The sequence below is a fragment of the Narcine bancroftii genome, chromosome 13, assembly GCF_036971445.1.
Source record: "Narcine bancroftii isolate sNarBan1 chromosome 13, sNarBan1.hap1, whole genome shotgun sequence".
Classification (NCBI taxonomy): domain Eukaryota; kingdom Metazoa; phylum Chordata; class Chondrichthyes; order Torpediniformes; family Narcinidae; genus Narcine; species Narcine bancroftii.
The window spans coordinates 58538907-58553251 of record NC_091481.1 but is presented as its reverse complement, the minus strand read 5'-3'; the positions used below and the strand labels follow the sequence as shown (position 1 = coordinate 58553251).

The 14345-nt window shown below is 46.0% G+C and overlaps 1 protein-coding gene across 3 annotated transcripts in view; it reads right to left on the bottom strand.

The window, feature by feature from the left end:
• bcl2l12 (BCL2 like 12) overlaps positions 1-14345 on the bottom strand; it is a 37943-nt gene that overhangs the window by 6738 nt on the left and 16860 nt on the right. For all 3 annotated transcript variants that reach the window (XR_011348032.1, XR_011348033.1, XM_069908649.1), the window contains exons 2-4: positions 9439-9612; positions 9136-9300; positions 2887-3434 (exon numbers count right to left, since the gene is read on the bottom strand). Coding sequence is in view for 1 of the 3 variants with exons in the window: in XM_069908649.1 (XP_069764750.1) it covers positions 2887-3434; positions 9136-9299 (712 nt within the window). In the remaining 2 variants the exon portion in view is untranslated. The remainder of the gene's footprint in view (positions 1-2886; positions 3435-9135; positions 9301-9438; positions 9613-14345) is intronic.

Sequence of the window (14345 nt, the reverse complement as noted above, 5' to 3'; positions counted from 1 at the left end):
CGAATCTCGAGCTGTCTACAAGGAGTTTGTCCTGCAAATCTTGCTAATGGGTCAGAAAGCCATGGGTTCAAGTCACGCCCTAAAAGAGGATGTGGAGAGTAGTCTTTCAGAACGAGTTAATAGAACTGGAGGGTTTGGTGACAAAAAATGTGGGGTTACTTTGGAAGGGTATGCATTGGATTACAATGTTCAGGGCAACACCAAGTCCCTTTCATTTATCGTTCATGACATGCTCGCACAGTAAAAATGAGATAGTGTTTCTCCAGGAACACGGAGCAGATTTATGTAGATAATAGCAGAAGGGGCAATAGAAAACTGAACCCATTTTTACCCCACACATCCGTCAGGTTGGGAGAAAGAAAAACAAAAAGCAAGATCAATAGCCCCTTGATGAACACAAGATTTGGAGAAAGGCAGGTAAGAGCTCTCCAGAGGGTCTAGGCGGCAGCTAGTGCAACTGTTACGGCGCCAGAGATCAGGATTCGAATCCCGCGCTGTCTGTACGTCCTCCCTGTGTCTGCGTGGGTTTCCCGCCATCGTTCACTGTGGTGGGTGTGGGGGAATTGTAGGTCAATTGGATGTGATGAGACGGCACGGGCTTGTGGGGCGAAGTGGCCTGTTACAGGTGCTGTGTGTCAAAGTTTAGCATTTCAATTTGTAAACGTTTTGGAATGATTTATTTGCATTGAAGACAGAGAAGGGTCAGTGGGCAGATTCCTGGGATGAACTGGTTGATCTATTAACGAGGATGGAGCACGTTGTTGGGAGGAGTGATCATATTGAAGCGCGCAAGATTCCAAGGGGTATGAACTCAGTAAAAGCTGAAGAGATATATCAATGCAAAGGTGAAAGGGGTATTTAAAGGGAACCATGGATTTTATTACTGCTCAGATTTAGCCTTCTAGTCTGTGCCAATCTATTATTCTGATGTGCACCCACTCCAGAATGTTTGTATGGGCATCTCGATGAGTGCAACGTTTACCACAGGGAAACAGGTCCTTCGAGTGCGCTCCATCCATTCACACTAATCCTACATTAAGTGCCTTTTAAAAAAAATTTAGGGCGGCACGGTTGGCGCAATGCTGTTACGGCGCCAGTGAACAGGGTTCGAACCCTGCACTGCCTGTAAGGAGTTTGTATGCCCTCCTGGTGTTGGCGTGGCTTTCCTTCGGGTGCTCCAGTTTCCTCCCACCGTTCGAAACGCACGGGAGTCGTAGGCTAATTGGGCAGCACAGCCTCGTGAGTCAGTAAGGGCTGATATCGTGCTGCATGTCTAAGTTAAAAATTACATTTAAAGAATCCCTCCAGTACCCCACCCCCCACCCCCCAACCCATCCATGTACCTGGCTAGTTTTCTTCTTAAATGTTAAAACTGAGTCCGAATTAATTTGGCAGTTTGTTTCACACTCCCACCACGATATCAGCCCTTACTGTGTGAAGAAGCTCCCCCTTTCGCTCTTAACCCAGGTCCTCTGGTTTGTAGCTCACCTACCCACAGTGGAGAAAGCCAACTTTCATTTACTTTATCCATGCCCCTCATAATTTTGTATATCTCGATCAAATTTCCCCTCCCTCTATGCTCCAGGGAATAAAGTCCTTACTCGTTTAACCTTTCTCTGTAACTCAGTTCCTCAACATTAGGAAGAACGTCTTCACACAGAGAGCGGTGGGAGCGTGGAACGAGCTGTCAGCTGAAGTGGTGAATGTGGGCTCGATTTAAACATTTAAGAAAAGTTTAAACAGAAACGTGGATGGGAGGGGTATGGAGGGCGTGGTCCAGATGCAGATCAGTGGGAGGAGCCAGAAGTGTTCCATGGTTTCTATTTCAGTAGTGTTCAATGGTTCTTTGGCTTTGTGGTGTCTATAACGAGAAGGTATTGTATCAGAATAAGGGGTCTTGTGACATTTGTCTTGGTGAATATCTATTGCTGCTGGGATTTGGGGTCCTCTGGGCTCATAACAGTCTCCATTTAAAAAGAGGAAAAATTTCTTTGCCCAGAGGGTTGAGAATTCTTTGGCACAGTAGAAATGTATTCAAGGTGGAGATTGACAGATAGACATACAATCCAATATAGTTCACGTAGTGGTTCATGTGTCGAATCTGGCGCTGTCTGTAAGAAGTTGTCTCTCCGTGTCTGCATGAGTTTCTCCCAGAGAGGTTCTGGTTTTTTCCCACCCTTAAAATATTTAATTTTTAAATTAAAAAAAATTTAGACATACAGGCCCTTCCTGCGCATGAACCTGTTGAAATACCCCAATTGACCCACAACCCCGGCACACTTTGGAGGGTGGGAGGAAAGCCAGAGGACCCGGAGGAAACCCACGCAGACATGGGGAGAACGTACAAGCACCTTACAGGCAGCGCCGGATTCAAACCCGGGTCACTGGCGCTGTAATAGCGTCGCGCTAACTGAACGGGGTTGTAGGATCATTGGGTGTAATCGGGCGGCACGGGTTTAAACAGCCAGAATCGGCTCCTACTGTGCTGTAAGTAACATTGAAACATTTAAAACCTTTAATAATTAACATTTAAGAGATGGTGGAGTGGGGGAAGAGTTGATCCAGTTGCGTCATCTGGGGTATTTAGGTCATAACATTTGAGAGAAAGGCTGACCTCGGTAAATCAATCGCGAAAATTCATCCGGTTCAACTAAAGGTCCTTTGGGGAAAGGAGAGGCTCCATTGTTACCCATCCTGGACTACAGGCGACTCTAGTTCCACCTCAGTACAGTCCCCGGCAGCACCTCAGTACAGTCCCCGGCAGCACCTCAGTACAGTCCCCGGCAGCACCTCAGTACAGTCCCCGGCAGCACCTCAGTACAGTCCCCGGCAGCACCTCAGTACAGTCCCCGGCAGCAAACAGAATTCAGCAAAGAAATCACCTACCTGTGGTGGAGGAGCTCAGAGCCAGCGTCGTTGGTCGAGGGGATACAGGTGGAGGCATTTGCTCTTCCTCTCGACCACTTTTCTTGTTCACTTTCCGAAAGACATCCAAGAACTTCTGGCGCCCACTCTTCCTCTGTTTGCTGCTCTCCTGCGTGTCAGTTTCCACCTTGGAAGAAGAATCCACTGTGTGTGCTAAGATTTGTCTGTTGCTTTTCCGCCTCCTTAAGGAATTGCCCTTGGATTCAGGTTTAGTGGTATTTTTCTCCAGCCCGTGCATTTCAGGGGAGTCGGGAGAATGGTTGGGCTTCTTGTCGGACGCATCGCTTCCCTTCTTTTTCTGCCGTTTAATCAGTCTCTTGATGGCCATTTTGAAGCTCTGCTTCTTTTCTTCTTCATCCATTGTATCCCAACCCGTGCCTTCCTCAGGGCTTTGCAGAGGCTTCAGGCTCGTCGTCTTTTCTTCATCCCCTCGCTCCAAGCTGTCCTTGTTCAGCGACTTCCTGTGCTTCGGCAATTTTGTAGTGATGGTTTCCTGACCGTCTGGCGTCCTTAAATTTTGTTAAGAAGGAAAATATTTAACTGGATGCAGTTCACAGTGTAGTGATTAAAACATTGCACTGTGCTAATTCCCAGGACAAATTTCAGTATTAATACCATCTTTCCTGAAAGGATGCTAATCAAAGTTTGATTAAATTAAAAAAAACTAAGAACATGATATCTTTTTCCAAATACAGTAAACCCCTCCCCACCGCCACAGTATCCAGCACCTACGGGGATTGGTAGACTCCGGATAAGTGTATTTGCCGGTTGCTCAAGATTGCGTGTTGACCTAACCACTTGGAGCAGCAATTTTAAACATACGTGTATTTTTTTTTTACATATTTATTTTCTGCAATTATTTTTTGCTGGTTGCTTGTGGCTGCCAGTTGCTTGAATTCCAGATAACGGGGGATTTTACTGTATATTATACTTCATGGATCTGTCGGGCCTATGTTAGCGCAATGCCATTACAGCACCAGCGATCGTGACCGGGGTTCGAATCCCGCGCTGTCGATAGGTAGTTTGTACGTTCTCTCCGTGTCTGCATGGGTTTTCCCTAGGGGTGGGAAGGGGGCTCCTCCCACCCTTCAAAAACATACATTCATGGGGTGTAAATTGGGTGGCAAGGGCTTGAAGGGTTGAATTGGCTTGTTACCACGCTGTGTGTCTAAAACGTACCCAATCCAGAGGTTCTTTGCAGATATACATAGAGATGCTTTCAAGAAGGCATTAGATAGATCTCTTAAAGATAGTGGAGTCAAGGGATATGGGGAGAAAGCAGGAACGGGGAACTAATTGTGGATGGTCACCCATGATCACAATGAATGGTGGTGCTGGCTCAAAGGGCCGAATGGCAGACTCCTGCACCTATTATCTATTGGGTACTTGCTGGGATTTTTCAGAAGGCATTCCATGATATCTTCCACTATTATTTTTATTAAATATACAGCACGGTAACAGGCCATTTCGGCCCTTGAGTCCATGCCACCCAAATTAGACCCCATTAATCTACACCACTGATACGTTTTGAAAGGTGGGAGGAAACCAGAGACCCCGGAGGAAACCCAAACAGACATGAGGAGAATGTACAAACTCCTTACAGACAGCGCGGGGTTCGAACCCATGTTCCGGTCACAATCGCTGGCGATGTAAAGGCGTGTGCTAACTTCTAGGCCAACCCTGCTGTCCCTATTGAAGATAGTAGATTAAAGTTGAGGGAGTTAGGGATATTGTACTCGATTTCAGTACACAAAGTGCTGGAGAAACTCTGCCAGTCACGCAGCATCCACAGGAAGAGGAACCAACGTTTCGGGCCTGAGGCCTTTGCCTGGAATCAGGTGACTCTGGATCCATGACAGCAGCAAGGATAACAGAGAGGAGGTTTAAGGCCCTGCAAAAGGTAGTGGACACAGCCCAGGACATCACAGGTAAAATTCTCTTCACAACTGACAACATTTACAGGGAACGCTGCCCATCGGAGAGAGGCAGCAATCATTAAGGATCTACACCACCCAGCACACGCTCTGTTCTCACAGCTACCATCAGGAAAGAGGTATTGGTACCACAAGACCATCTGCTACCCCTCCACCATCAGATTCCTCAATGACAAACTTATTGAGAGACCCATTTAAGCACTCATTGACTTTTTCTCTCTGTACAGCACATTGTTTACAGTTCTTTATTTGTTTACGTGTACGCCTTGTACAGTTTTTTTTTTGCACTACCAATAAGTGGAAATTCTGCCTTGCCCACAGGAAAAGAATCTCAAGGTTGGATGTGATGCTGTGCATGTACTCTGACAATAGATCGAAAATATGAGAGAAACTCTCGCACAACCCCCTTCAGAGGGAGGAGGAGGAGGAGAACCTCTTCAGGGGAGGCATCCCTTGAAGAGACTCCGCAGGGTTACAGAAATCTGCACCCACTAGGGTCACGTGCACTGGACTGCCATGAGATGGCTCAAGGCCGATGAGATAACAAACAGCCTTCAAGTTGGCAGGGTATGGCCAGTGGGTTTCCACTGGGATGGTTGTCTCAACGACAACTGTTTAGTCCACATCAAACATTTGACTGATGGGACCCGATGTAATTTTGGGTAACACTGAGAATGCAAAGAATCTTCCCAAGGAACAAGCTGAGTGCATCTAGAATTAGCTGCCAGAGGAAACTTTAGAAGAGAGCACGATTTTTGACTTTCAAAAGACAACTGGACAGATATATTTGGTTGGAGTGACACCTCATCTGTCTGGGCACACTCCAACTGAATGGCACTAACAATGACTTCTCCAGTTTCTGTTAAAACTCCCCCTCCCCCCACCTCCTTTCCTCTAGTTCAGTCTCTCTCTCTCTCTGTCTCCTTTCACAGAGCCAAAATCAATTCTCACCATTCCCCATCATATCCAATCAACACCTTTTGTCTGTTGGCCTGGGCGGCCAAGACGGAATACAAGGTGTTGGCGTGTCATCTCCCCTTCCCATTCTAGTCTCCATGAAGGGTCCCGACCCGAAATGTTGTCTGGCATCTCTCTCCACAGACGTATTGAGCCCCTCCAGCTTCTCCTGGTAACGGTCAGCAGGTCGCACAGCACACTTCAGATAGCAGCGGTAAAGTTGCAGTGCGACATGCTGACTTTCTCCACCACTGGGGGTTCAGCACAAGCGCAGCGTCCGCAGACTTTCACGTTATATGGGTCGACTTGTGTGATTGTGGGTTCTTCCCTCAACGTGCAACTCTTGAAAATCTCTCCAAGTGCTGAATTTAAACAATTAGAACCACAGCACAGGACAGGCCTTTTGGCCCTCGATGCCATGCCATCCTCCCGAGACAAAATCTAAACCACCTCGTAACCCTGATTATCCCTTCGCCTGTGTGCCTGTCCCTCAAATGCTCCTAATGCAGTGGTTCTCAACCTTTTCCTTTCCATTTCCTGTGCCATAGGTGCTCTGTGATTAGTAAGGGATTGCTTAAGGTGGGATGTGAATGGAAAGAAAAAGTTTGAAAACCACTGTTTTAATTGTCCCTCATTGACTCGTTATGTGCACGGTTTCACAACTCCAAAGGAAATAGGCCAATGACAACTTTCAGTAACAATTGGGTCTACAATAGTGATTCTCAACCTTTCCTTCCCACTCACATCCCTTACTAATCACAGAGCACCGATGGCATAGGGATTACTTAAAGTGGGGTGTAAGTTGAGAGATAAAGGTTGAGAACCACTGGGTTATATGTTTAACTTGGAGAAAATACGACATTCCATAAGGGGCTCGAATTTGAACTTTCCCGATCTTTAGGATTCATTTTTTGAATCATTTTCACAGCCTCTAATGCGATCTTTATGATTCTTTGGATTCTGCGTTTTAAAAAAATTTCTACTGGCGGTTTTTTTTTCTATATTTCCATGCGACTTAGGAACGGTTCGGGCTTTAGTTAATTACATTTTTTTTGTTCCTTTTTGCAGTAAACCATTGTAATGTGTAATTATTTAGTTGAGCATGCCTACTGGCCCGAGGTACCTATGCCCCCCACCCCCCACAGGATCCTGGATAAAGGTGGATGTTTCCACACCCCCCCCCCCCCCCACCCCGGCAACTCCAGTGCAGGATGGCTGAACAGCAGGGATGTGCTATGTTCTCAAGTGAATTAAAGCCAACCAGTGTCCTGAGTGATCGACAGGTTTATCATCACTGTTATACTGTGACTGGCTGGACGCCCCACCCCACCGAGACCAATCCTTGCAAGTTCCCATTTCACTCAGACGACGTGGTTGGCGGCTGCTCCATAATCAATAAAAGCGATTTCACAACCTCCGTTTCTTTTTTCAATTTATCTGTTGCATAAGCAAAATAATTTCTTTTTCTCTGACATATTGTGCTTGTCTGCATTATCCCTTTATGTATGTACTATTACATAAAATTCAATACAAATATTGAAAAGGGCAAAAAAGAAAGAGCTCGACAGGCCAGATGGTCGAATCCTGCTCCTGTTCTTGTGCTCTTTCAATTTAAAATGAAGACATACGGAGGGGTAACAGGCCCTTTCGGTCCCACGAGCCCGGGCCGCCAAATTTACACCCCATTGACCTACAAACCCCCCCACCCCCGGTATGTTTTTGAAGGATGGGAAGTGACTGGAGCCCCCAGGAGTGGGGGTGGGAGGGACCCACACGGACTCAGGGGTAGAGCGTACAAACTCCTCACAGACAACGCGTGATTTGAACCCCGGTCCCGATTGCTGGCGCTGCGACGGTGTTGCGCCAATGTGCTGCTGCTTTATCTGGATGTGGATCAAATGCAGGCACATGGGACTAGTCCAGAATGCCAACGTTGTTGGCAGGGACAGGCTGGGCCTGTTCTGTGCTGTCACATAGAAGCAAAATTTGAAGCTTTCTGCTTCAGAAACACTGAGCTTAAAAGAAAAGGGAAAAGATTGTACACAGGTTGAACAAGTCACTAAAAGCTAACATGCCAGTGTAGTGGTCAATTAGGAAGGCATTGGCAGTTTGGTCTCTGTTCCAAAGGGATCTGTACTAGATGTCGTATTGCATTTGTAAAGGGTGTTCTTCTTTGGCTTGGCTTCGCGGACGAAGATTTATGGAGGGGGTAAAAGTCCACGTCAGCTGCAGGCTCGTTTGTGGCTGACAAGTCCGATGCGGGACAGGCAGGCACGGTTGCAGCGGCCGTAGGGGAAAATTGGTTGGTTGGGGTTGGGTGTTGGGTTTTTCCTCCTTTGCCTTTTGTCAGTGAGGTGGGCTCTGCGGTCTTCTTCAAAGGAGGTTGCTGCCCGCCAAACTGTGAGGCGCCAAGATGCACGGTTTGAGGCGATATTCCTTAATTATTCCTTAATTACCGTGGTACAGTTGCTTCAGAGAAATGGATCAGAGGTTAATCCACGGGACCATAAGAGTGGCAGAGAGGATCAATAGAGTCTCCCTCCCCCCTCCTTCATCGATGTGATCTGCTGGGATTGTTGTCGGAAGAGGGTGCACAAAATCATTGAGGACCCCTTCCACCCGGCACAAAGCGTCTTTCAGCTGGGAAGAGATACAGGAGGATCAGACCCAGCACGACCAGGCTGAGGAACAGCTTCTTCCCCCACGGGCAATGAGAATGCTGAACAACCAAAGGAACTGCTCATACTGACCATCCGAGACTCTCATATTCACAAAACAATATTTAATGTGTGTGTGTGTGTGTGTGTGTGTGTGTGTGTGTGTGTGTGTGTGTGTGAGACGTCAGGTTGTGCGTCTGTGTGTTTTATTCCAACGACTGGAGGATGCTGTTTCATTGGGTTGTACTTGTGCAATCGGATGACAATAAACTTGACTTGACTTAACTCCCGCAATACCATCCCCCTCTCCCATCCCCTTACACCCACAGCCTTCCCTAACTGCTCCCACCCCCGATGAGTGCCACCATTCCCATGCATCTCTCACCTTTATTTATCGTTCATAGCATGCTCGCACGGGAAAGACGAGGACCGCGGAGCATATTTATACAAATATAAGTTAGAATAGAAGTTAAACACATTAAAATATTAAGTAGCAGACCACAGTACCCTCTCCACATATGTTCTGGGAATTCAGGAGTCTGATGGCTTGGGAGAAAAATACTGTTGCCCAACCTGGACGCAAGGACTCGAATGCTATGGTACCTCCTACCAGATGGCAGAAGAGTTTACGTGAGGGGTGTGTAAGTGTTTATTGCACTTACTTGGCCTTGAACTTCCTTGGGTCGTGGTAGCAACGCCCGATGTGGCCGACAGTCGAGCCTTCGTTCTGCACCCTCTGCAGAAAGGCCTCCATGACGAGCTTGGTCTCGTTCTTCAGCACCGTGAGGCTGAACCTGTCTTCTGAGCATTGCTTGCTCTCTGCCATCCTGCAATCGAGCAAGCACCTTCCCGTCATGCAAAGGGACCAACAAATCACACCTCTCGCCGTTACCGTGCCAGCACACATTATCATCAAGAGGCTAGCACGACGAATACCAATTGCAAAAAAAAAAATTAAACCACACCTGGCTTCGAGTCTGGCGCTGTCTGTAAGGAGTTTGCACGTTCTCCCCGTGCCCTGTGTTGGTTGTCTCTGGATCCTCTGGCTTCCTCCCTCTGTTCAAAACTCACGGGTTTGGTTGGTTAATTGGGGCGGCACGACCTCGTGGACTGAAAGGGCCTGTAACCGTGTAGTATGTCTAAATTAAAAAGAAATGAAAAAAATTAAAAGTGGAACACCTCACTAGTGGGAACTCTTCCTCAACAATCTTCTTTGTGAACACCCTTAGAAATTTCTAACTTCCAAGTCAACTTCTCAGTAAATAAAGGCCGGGGCCCTTCGCCAGGTCCATCGTAAGCGGTGCACCATCTGCAAGGAATCTCTTCTGTGGAGAGGGCCAATGTTGTGCATAAAGGAGCAGTTCAGAATGGGACTTCTGCCTTGCAGATGTTGAGCATCCTCTTGGACACTTCCAAGGAGTCAGCAACGGCTTGGAAATTCACCCTCTGAGCAGATGCGAGCCCGAGACATAGAACCATAGAACACTACAGCACAGAAAACTGGCCATTCAGCCCTTCTACTGCTAGTCCCACTGACCTGCACCCATTCTATAACCCTCCAGGCCTCTCCTATTCATGTATCTTTAAATTTATTTTTAAAACTCGAGTGAGCCCACATTTACCGTGTCAGGTGGCAGCTCAACCCACACTCCCACAACCCTCTGAGTGAAAAAGATCCCCCTAAACCTTTCCCCATTCACCCTAAAGCCATGTCCTCTTGTATTTATCTCTCCTAATCCAAGTTGAGCGAGCCAACTCGCAATTACTCAGTCTCAACCTCTCATCATTTTGTAAACCTCTTTCAAATCTCCCCTCATTCTTCTACGCTTCAAGGAATAAAGTCCCAACCTGTTTAATCTTTCCCTGTAACTCAACTCCTGAAGTTTGGGCAACATCCTAAGAAATCTTCTCTGCACTCTTTCAATCTTATTGATATCCTTCCTGTAGTTTGGTGACCAAAACTGCACACAACACTCCAAATTTGGCCTCACCAATGTCTTATACACCATAACATTCCAACTCCAGTACTCAATACTTTAATTTATGAAGGCCAAGATGCCAAAAGCTTTCTTTACAACCCTGTCTACCTGTGATGCCACTTTCAGGTAATTATGTATTGGAATTCCCAGATCCCTTTGTTCCTCTGCACTCCTCAGTGCCCGACCGTTTACTGTGTACATCCTACCAAGCCGACTTCTATACCTCGACTACCAGGGTTCAGGTAACTTAGAGACACACTAGAGACTATAGACGCTGGAATCTGGAGCATAGAAAATCTGCTGGAGAAATTCAACATCCAAAGTACATGATCAAAAGTCTCACCTCCAACTCCTATGGTTAGATCACTTGGAATATTGTTAAACAGGAAGCTGTGACTGAAGTGTAATTCACAAAAATGCTGGAGAAATCTAATTCCGGTCATCTCATTACAGGAACGATGTGGATGCCAATAGAGAGGGTTGTTTCGAGTCCAGAGGACCCCAAAACCCAGCAGCAATAGATATTCACCAAGACAAATGATTAAACAAAAGTTGTTTTTAATTATCTTTAAACATGAAAACAGAATCACACTTATCTCTATTGACTTACTTAACCCCCTTCTAATTCTAAGCGCATGTGTGTGTAATGTGTGTATAAGTTCAGAAAAGTTCTTTGGTTCACAGTCCAATCTCGCTTCTCATTCCTCACTGGATGCAGGCAATTCTTATACTGTGCACAGAATTTAACATTTATAAAGTTCACCAGGGTTTGGTGCTCAAAAGGTAAATGGTTACTGCTCAGGAAAGATCTTGTCAGTTTTCAGAGAGAGATGTGTTGTTCCAGGACATCCCCAACTGACGAACCACCATCAGCCACTCCAGTGTCCTGCTGATGAAACCTGCCCCCTTCAGGGTTCTCCAGATGATAACCTCTTTCTTTCAGGTCACCACAGTTCCTTCTTTTTCTCTTATTCCAAGTGAAATATTAGATAACCAGTCCTTTCCTCTTGCATGAACCACAAGGGCTTTGACCAGGTCGTCTTACAAATGGACTTTCCATAAGCTTGCCAGCTGGTCCTGCTCCAGCCCCAGCTACTTCTGCTGGCTGTAACACTGTACAAGTGATCTCTGCTTCTCTCTCTCTCTCTCTGAGAGAAAGCCTGTTTGACTCTCCTCCAGACAATTTGCAGCTCCAGCAAGATCTTTCATCTGTTGGCTTTTTGTAAACAACAATCCATTAGTGAAGTCTCTTGAGCACTCTTCAAAGCTCTTGCAAAAGTTCTGAGGCCCTAATATGTCTAGCATGGGGCAGAGGTCCAGTATTTCAAATACAATCTGTTTTAAAGTGTTTGTGTGTGAGCTTTCCCAATTTATCTCCCAAAAACATATCTATATACTTTGTCACAGGGTCCAGAGGAGATTAACAAGAAAGTGGCCTGGATTGGAGACCAGGCCTTATAGGATAGGCTGAGTGAACTTGGGAGTGATGGAGGATGAGGGGTATCCTGATGAGAGGCAATGATCATGTGGGTGGCCAGAGGCTTTTCCCAAGGGCTGATATGGCTAACATGATGGAGGGGATGTCTTAAGGGGCTTGGGAGTAAGTACAGGGAGGATGTAAGAGGTAGGTTTGTCACACAGAGAGTGGTGGAACATGCGGTTAGTAACGGTGGTGGCGGCAGGTGCAATGGGATCTTTTAAGAGACCTGGAACTAAGATAAATGGAGGGCAATGGGCATTAGGGAAATTCTAGGAAGCTGTTAGGTCAACACAACATTGGGTGGAACTATTGGTGTAATGGTTAGCACAAGACTGCTACAGCACCTCTCGCAAAATGCGCTTTAGGTGTGGTGTGGAGATTGGAACCTTGAACCATGCACAAGGGTGGGATTCTTCTTGGGGGGGGGAACCTTCTGAAAAATATTACAAAGGTGGACTTTCCACATGATTCAGAGTTGTACCTTCTGGGGAACATTATGGACGCGAGTTTTAAATGGTCCAGATACCAGATTCAAAATGTGATGGTTGCCAGGAAGTCGAAGTCCGACTCCCAACTAAATATTACACGATGGAATACTGAAATGCAGAGTTCTATTCCCCCTGGAGAAAGTCACCTATAATCTAAGGAAGAAATATGGCACCTTTGTTGGGGTATGGCAACCCTATCTGAAACACATTCTAAATGATATGATTGAGATCAGCAAAGTGGGTGGCGGAGCAGATGACAAGCTCTTGTATTTTGTTCCTTATCTTTTTTATTTTAGGTTTCTAAGTTCCCTGAAGGGTTTGTGACTTTACCGACATTTGGTTTAATTTATATAATCTTTTCTTTGTTGTAATAGAGTACAGGAGAGAGGGGTAGAGGGATAAAATAGACTCTGCATGTTATGTACTCCTGTTGGGGGAAAAATGTATTGTTTATTTGGATTTAAACGAGTCTTTGAAAATAAAAAAATCAAATATTAGAAAAAGACTCCAACAGTGCCAACAATCGGGGTTCGAATCCCACACTGTCCGCAAGAAGTTTGTATATTCTCCCTGCATCTGCGTGGGGTTTCCTCCCACTGTCCAAAAATGTACCAGGGGTTGTAGGTTAATTGGGTGGCACACGGGCCGAAATGGCCCATTACCGGCCTGCAAGTCTAAAAACATAAATTGTGGGCTGAAGGGCCTGTGCTGTGGGTGTCTATGTTCCCTATTCCTCCCCTCCCTCCCAGGATGGGGCTCCTCTAAAGTGCTTTGATTGGCTAACAGGGGAAGCAGTAAAACTCTGTTCAGTGTTGAGAGAGTTCTGGTTTCACAACTTCTGCTCCCTGGCTTTCGTCCAGATGATCAGCTTTTATTTCATTTATCTTACTCAAGGCATGTGTTCTGCAGGCACAGCCCTCTGGAACCAAAACCCCTCTCAGGTCACTGTTGGTCAAACTGTTGTCTTTTCTCTTTGGAACGAAGGATGAGAGGTGACTTAATTGAAGTCAACAAGATTTTGGGAGGAATAGATAAGGTGGCCGGCTAGCGCCTTTTCCCCAGGGCACGAATAGCAAACACCGGAGGACATCTGTACAAAGTGAAATGTTACGGGCCCAGAGGAACCCCAAAACCCAGCAGCAATAGAAATTGACCAAGGCAAATGGTTACTTAAACAAAAGTTATTTTAAATTTTCTTTAAACATAAAAACAAGATCAAACTTTAACTTATTACTATTAAGTTAACCCCCTTCTAATTTTAAGTGCACGTGTATGTAATGTGTGTATGTTCAAAAAAGTTCTTTGATTCACAGTACAATCTCACTTCTCCAAAGTTCATTGGTATCAGACAATTCTTATACTGTGCACAGAATTGATTGAACATTTATAAATTTTCAACAGGCTCTGGTGCTTATAGGTAAATGGTTACCGTTCAGGAAGGTTCTCGTTGGTTTCAGAGAGATTTGTTGCTCGTTGGACACCCACAAACTCTGATCAGCCACTTCAGTGTCTTGCTGAAGAAACTTGCCCCATCATGAGTTTCAAATTGATAACCTCTTCTTCTGCAGGTCACCACAGAGTTCCTTCTGTTTCCTTTATTTTGGGAGAAACACTCGAGCCAGCCACTTCCTCTTGTATGGACCAAAAGGCTGAGCTCAGATCTCAGGTCTTCAAAATGGGGTTTCAACAAGCTGCCATGACTGTAGAAACCAGTTCTCTCTCTCTCTCTCTGAGAAAACCTGCCTGGTCTCCCTCTCCCTCTCTGCCTGCAAAAACACATGGCCCTCCCAGAACAGCAAATTGCAACAAGGCTGAGGCTGTTCATCTGTTGCCCCGAAAACAACAATCCATCTATACCTGGCCTTGAAGTCTTTTGAGCTCAGTGGTTCTGAAACTTTTTCTTTCCACCCCCATCCCATCTTAAG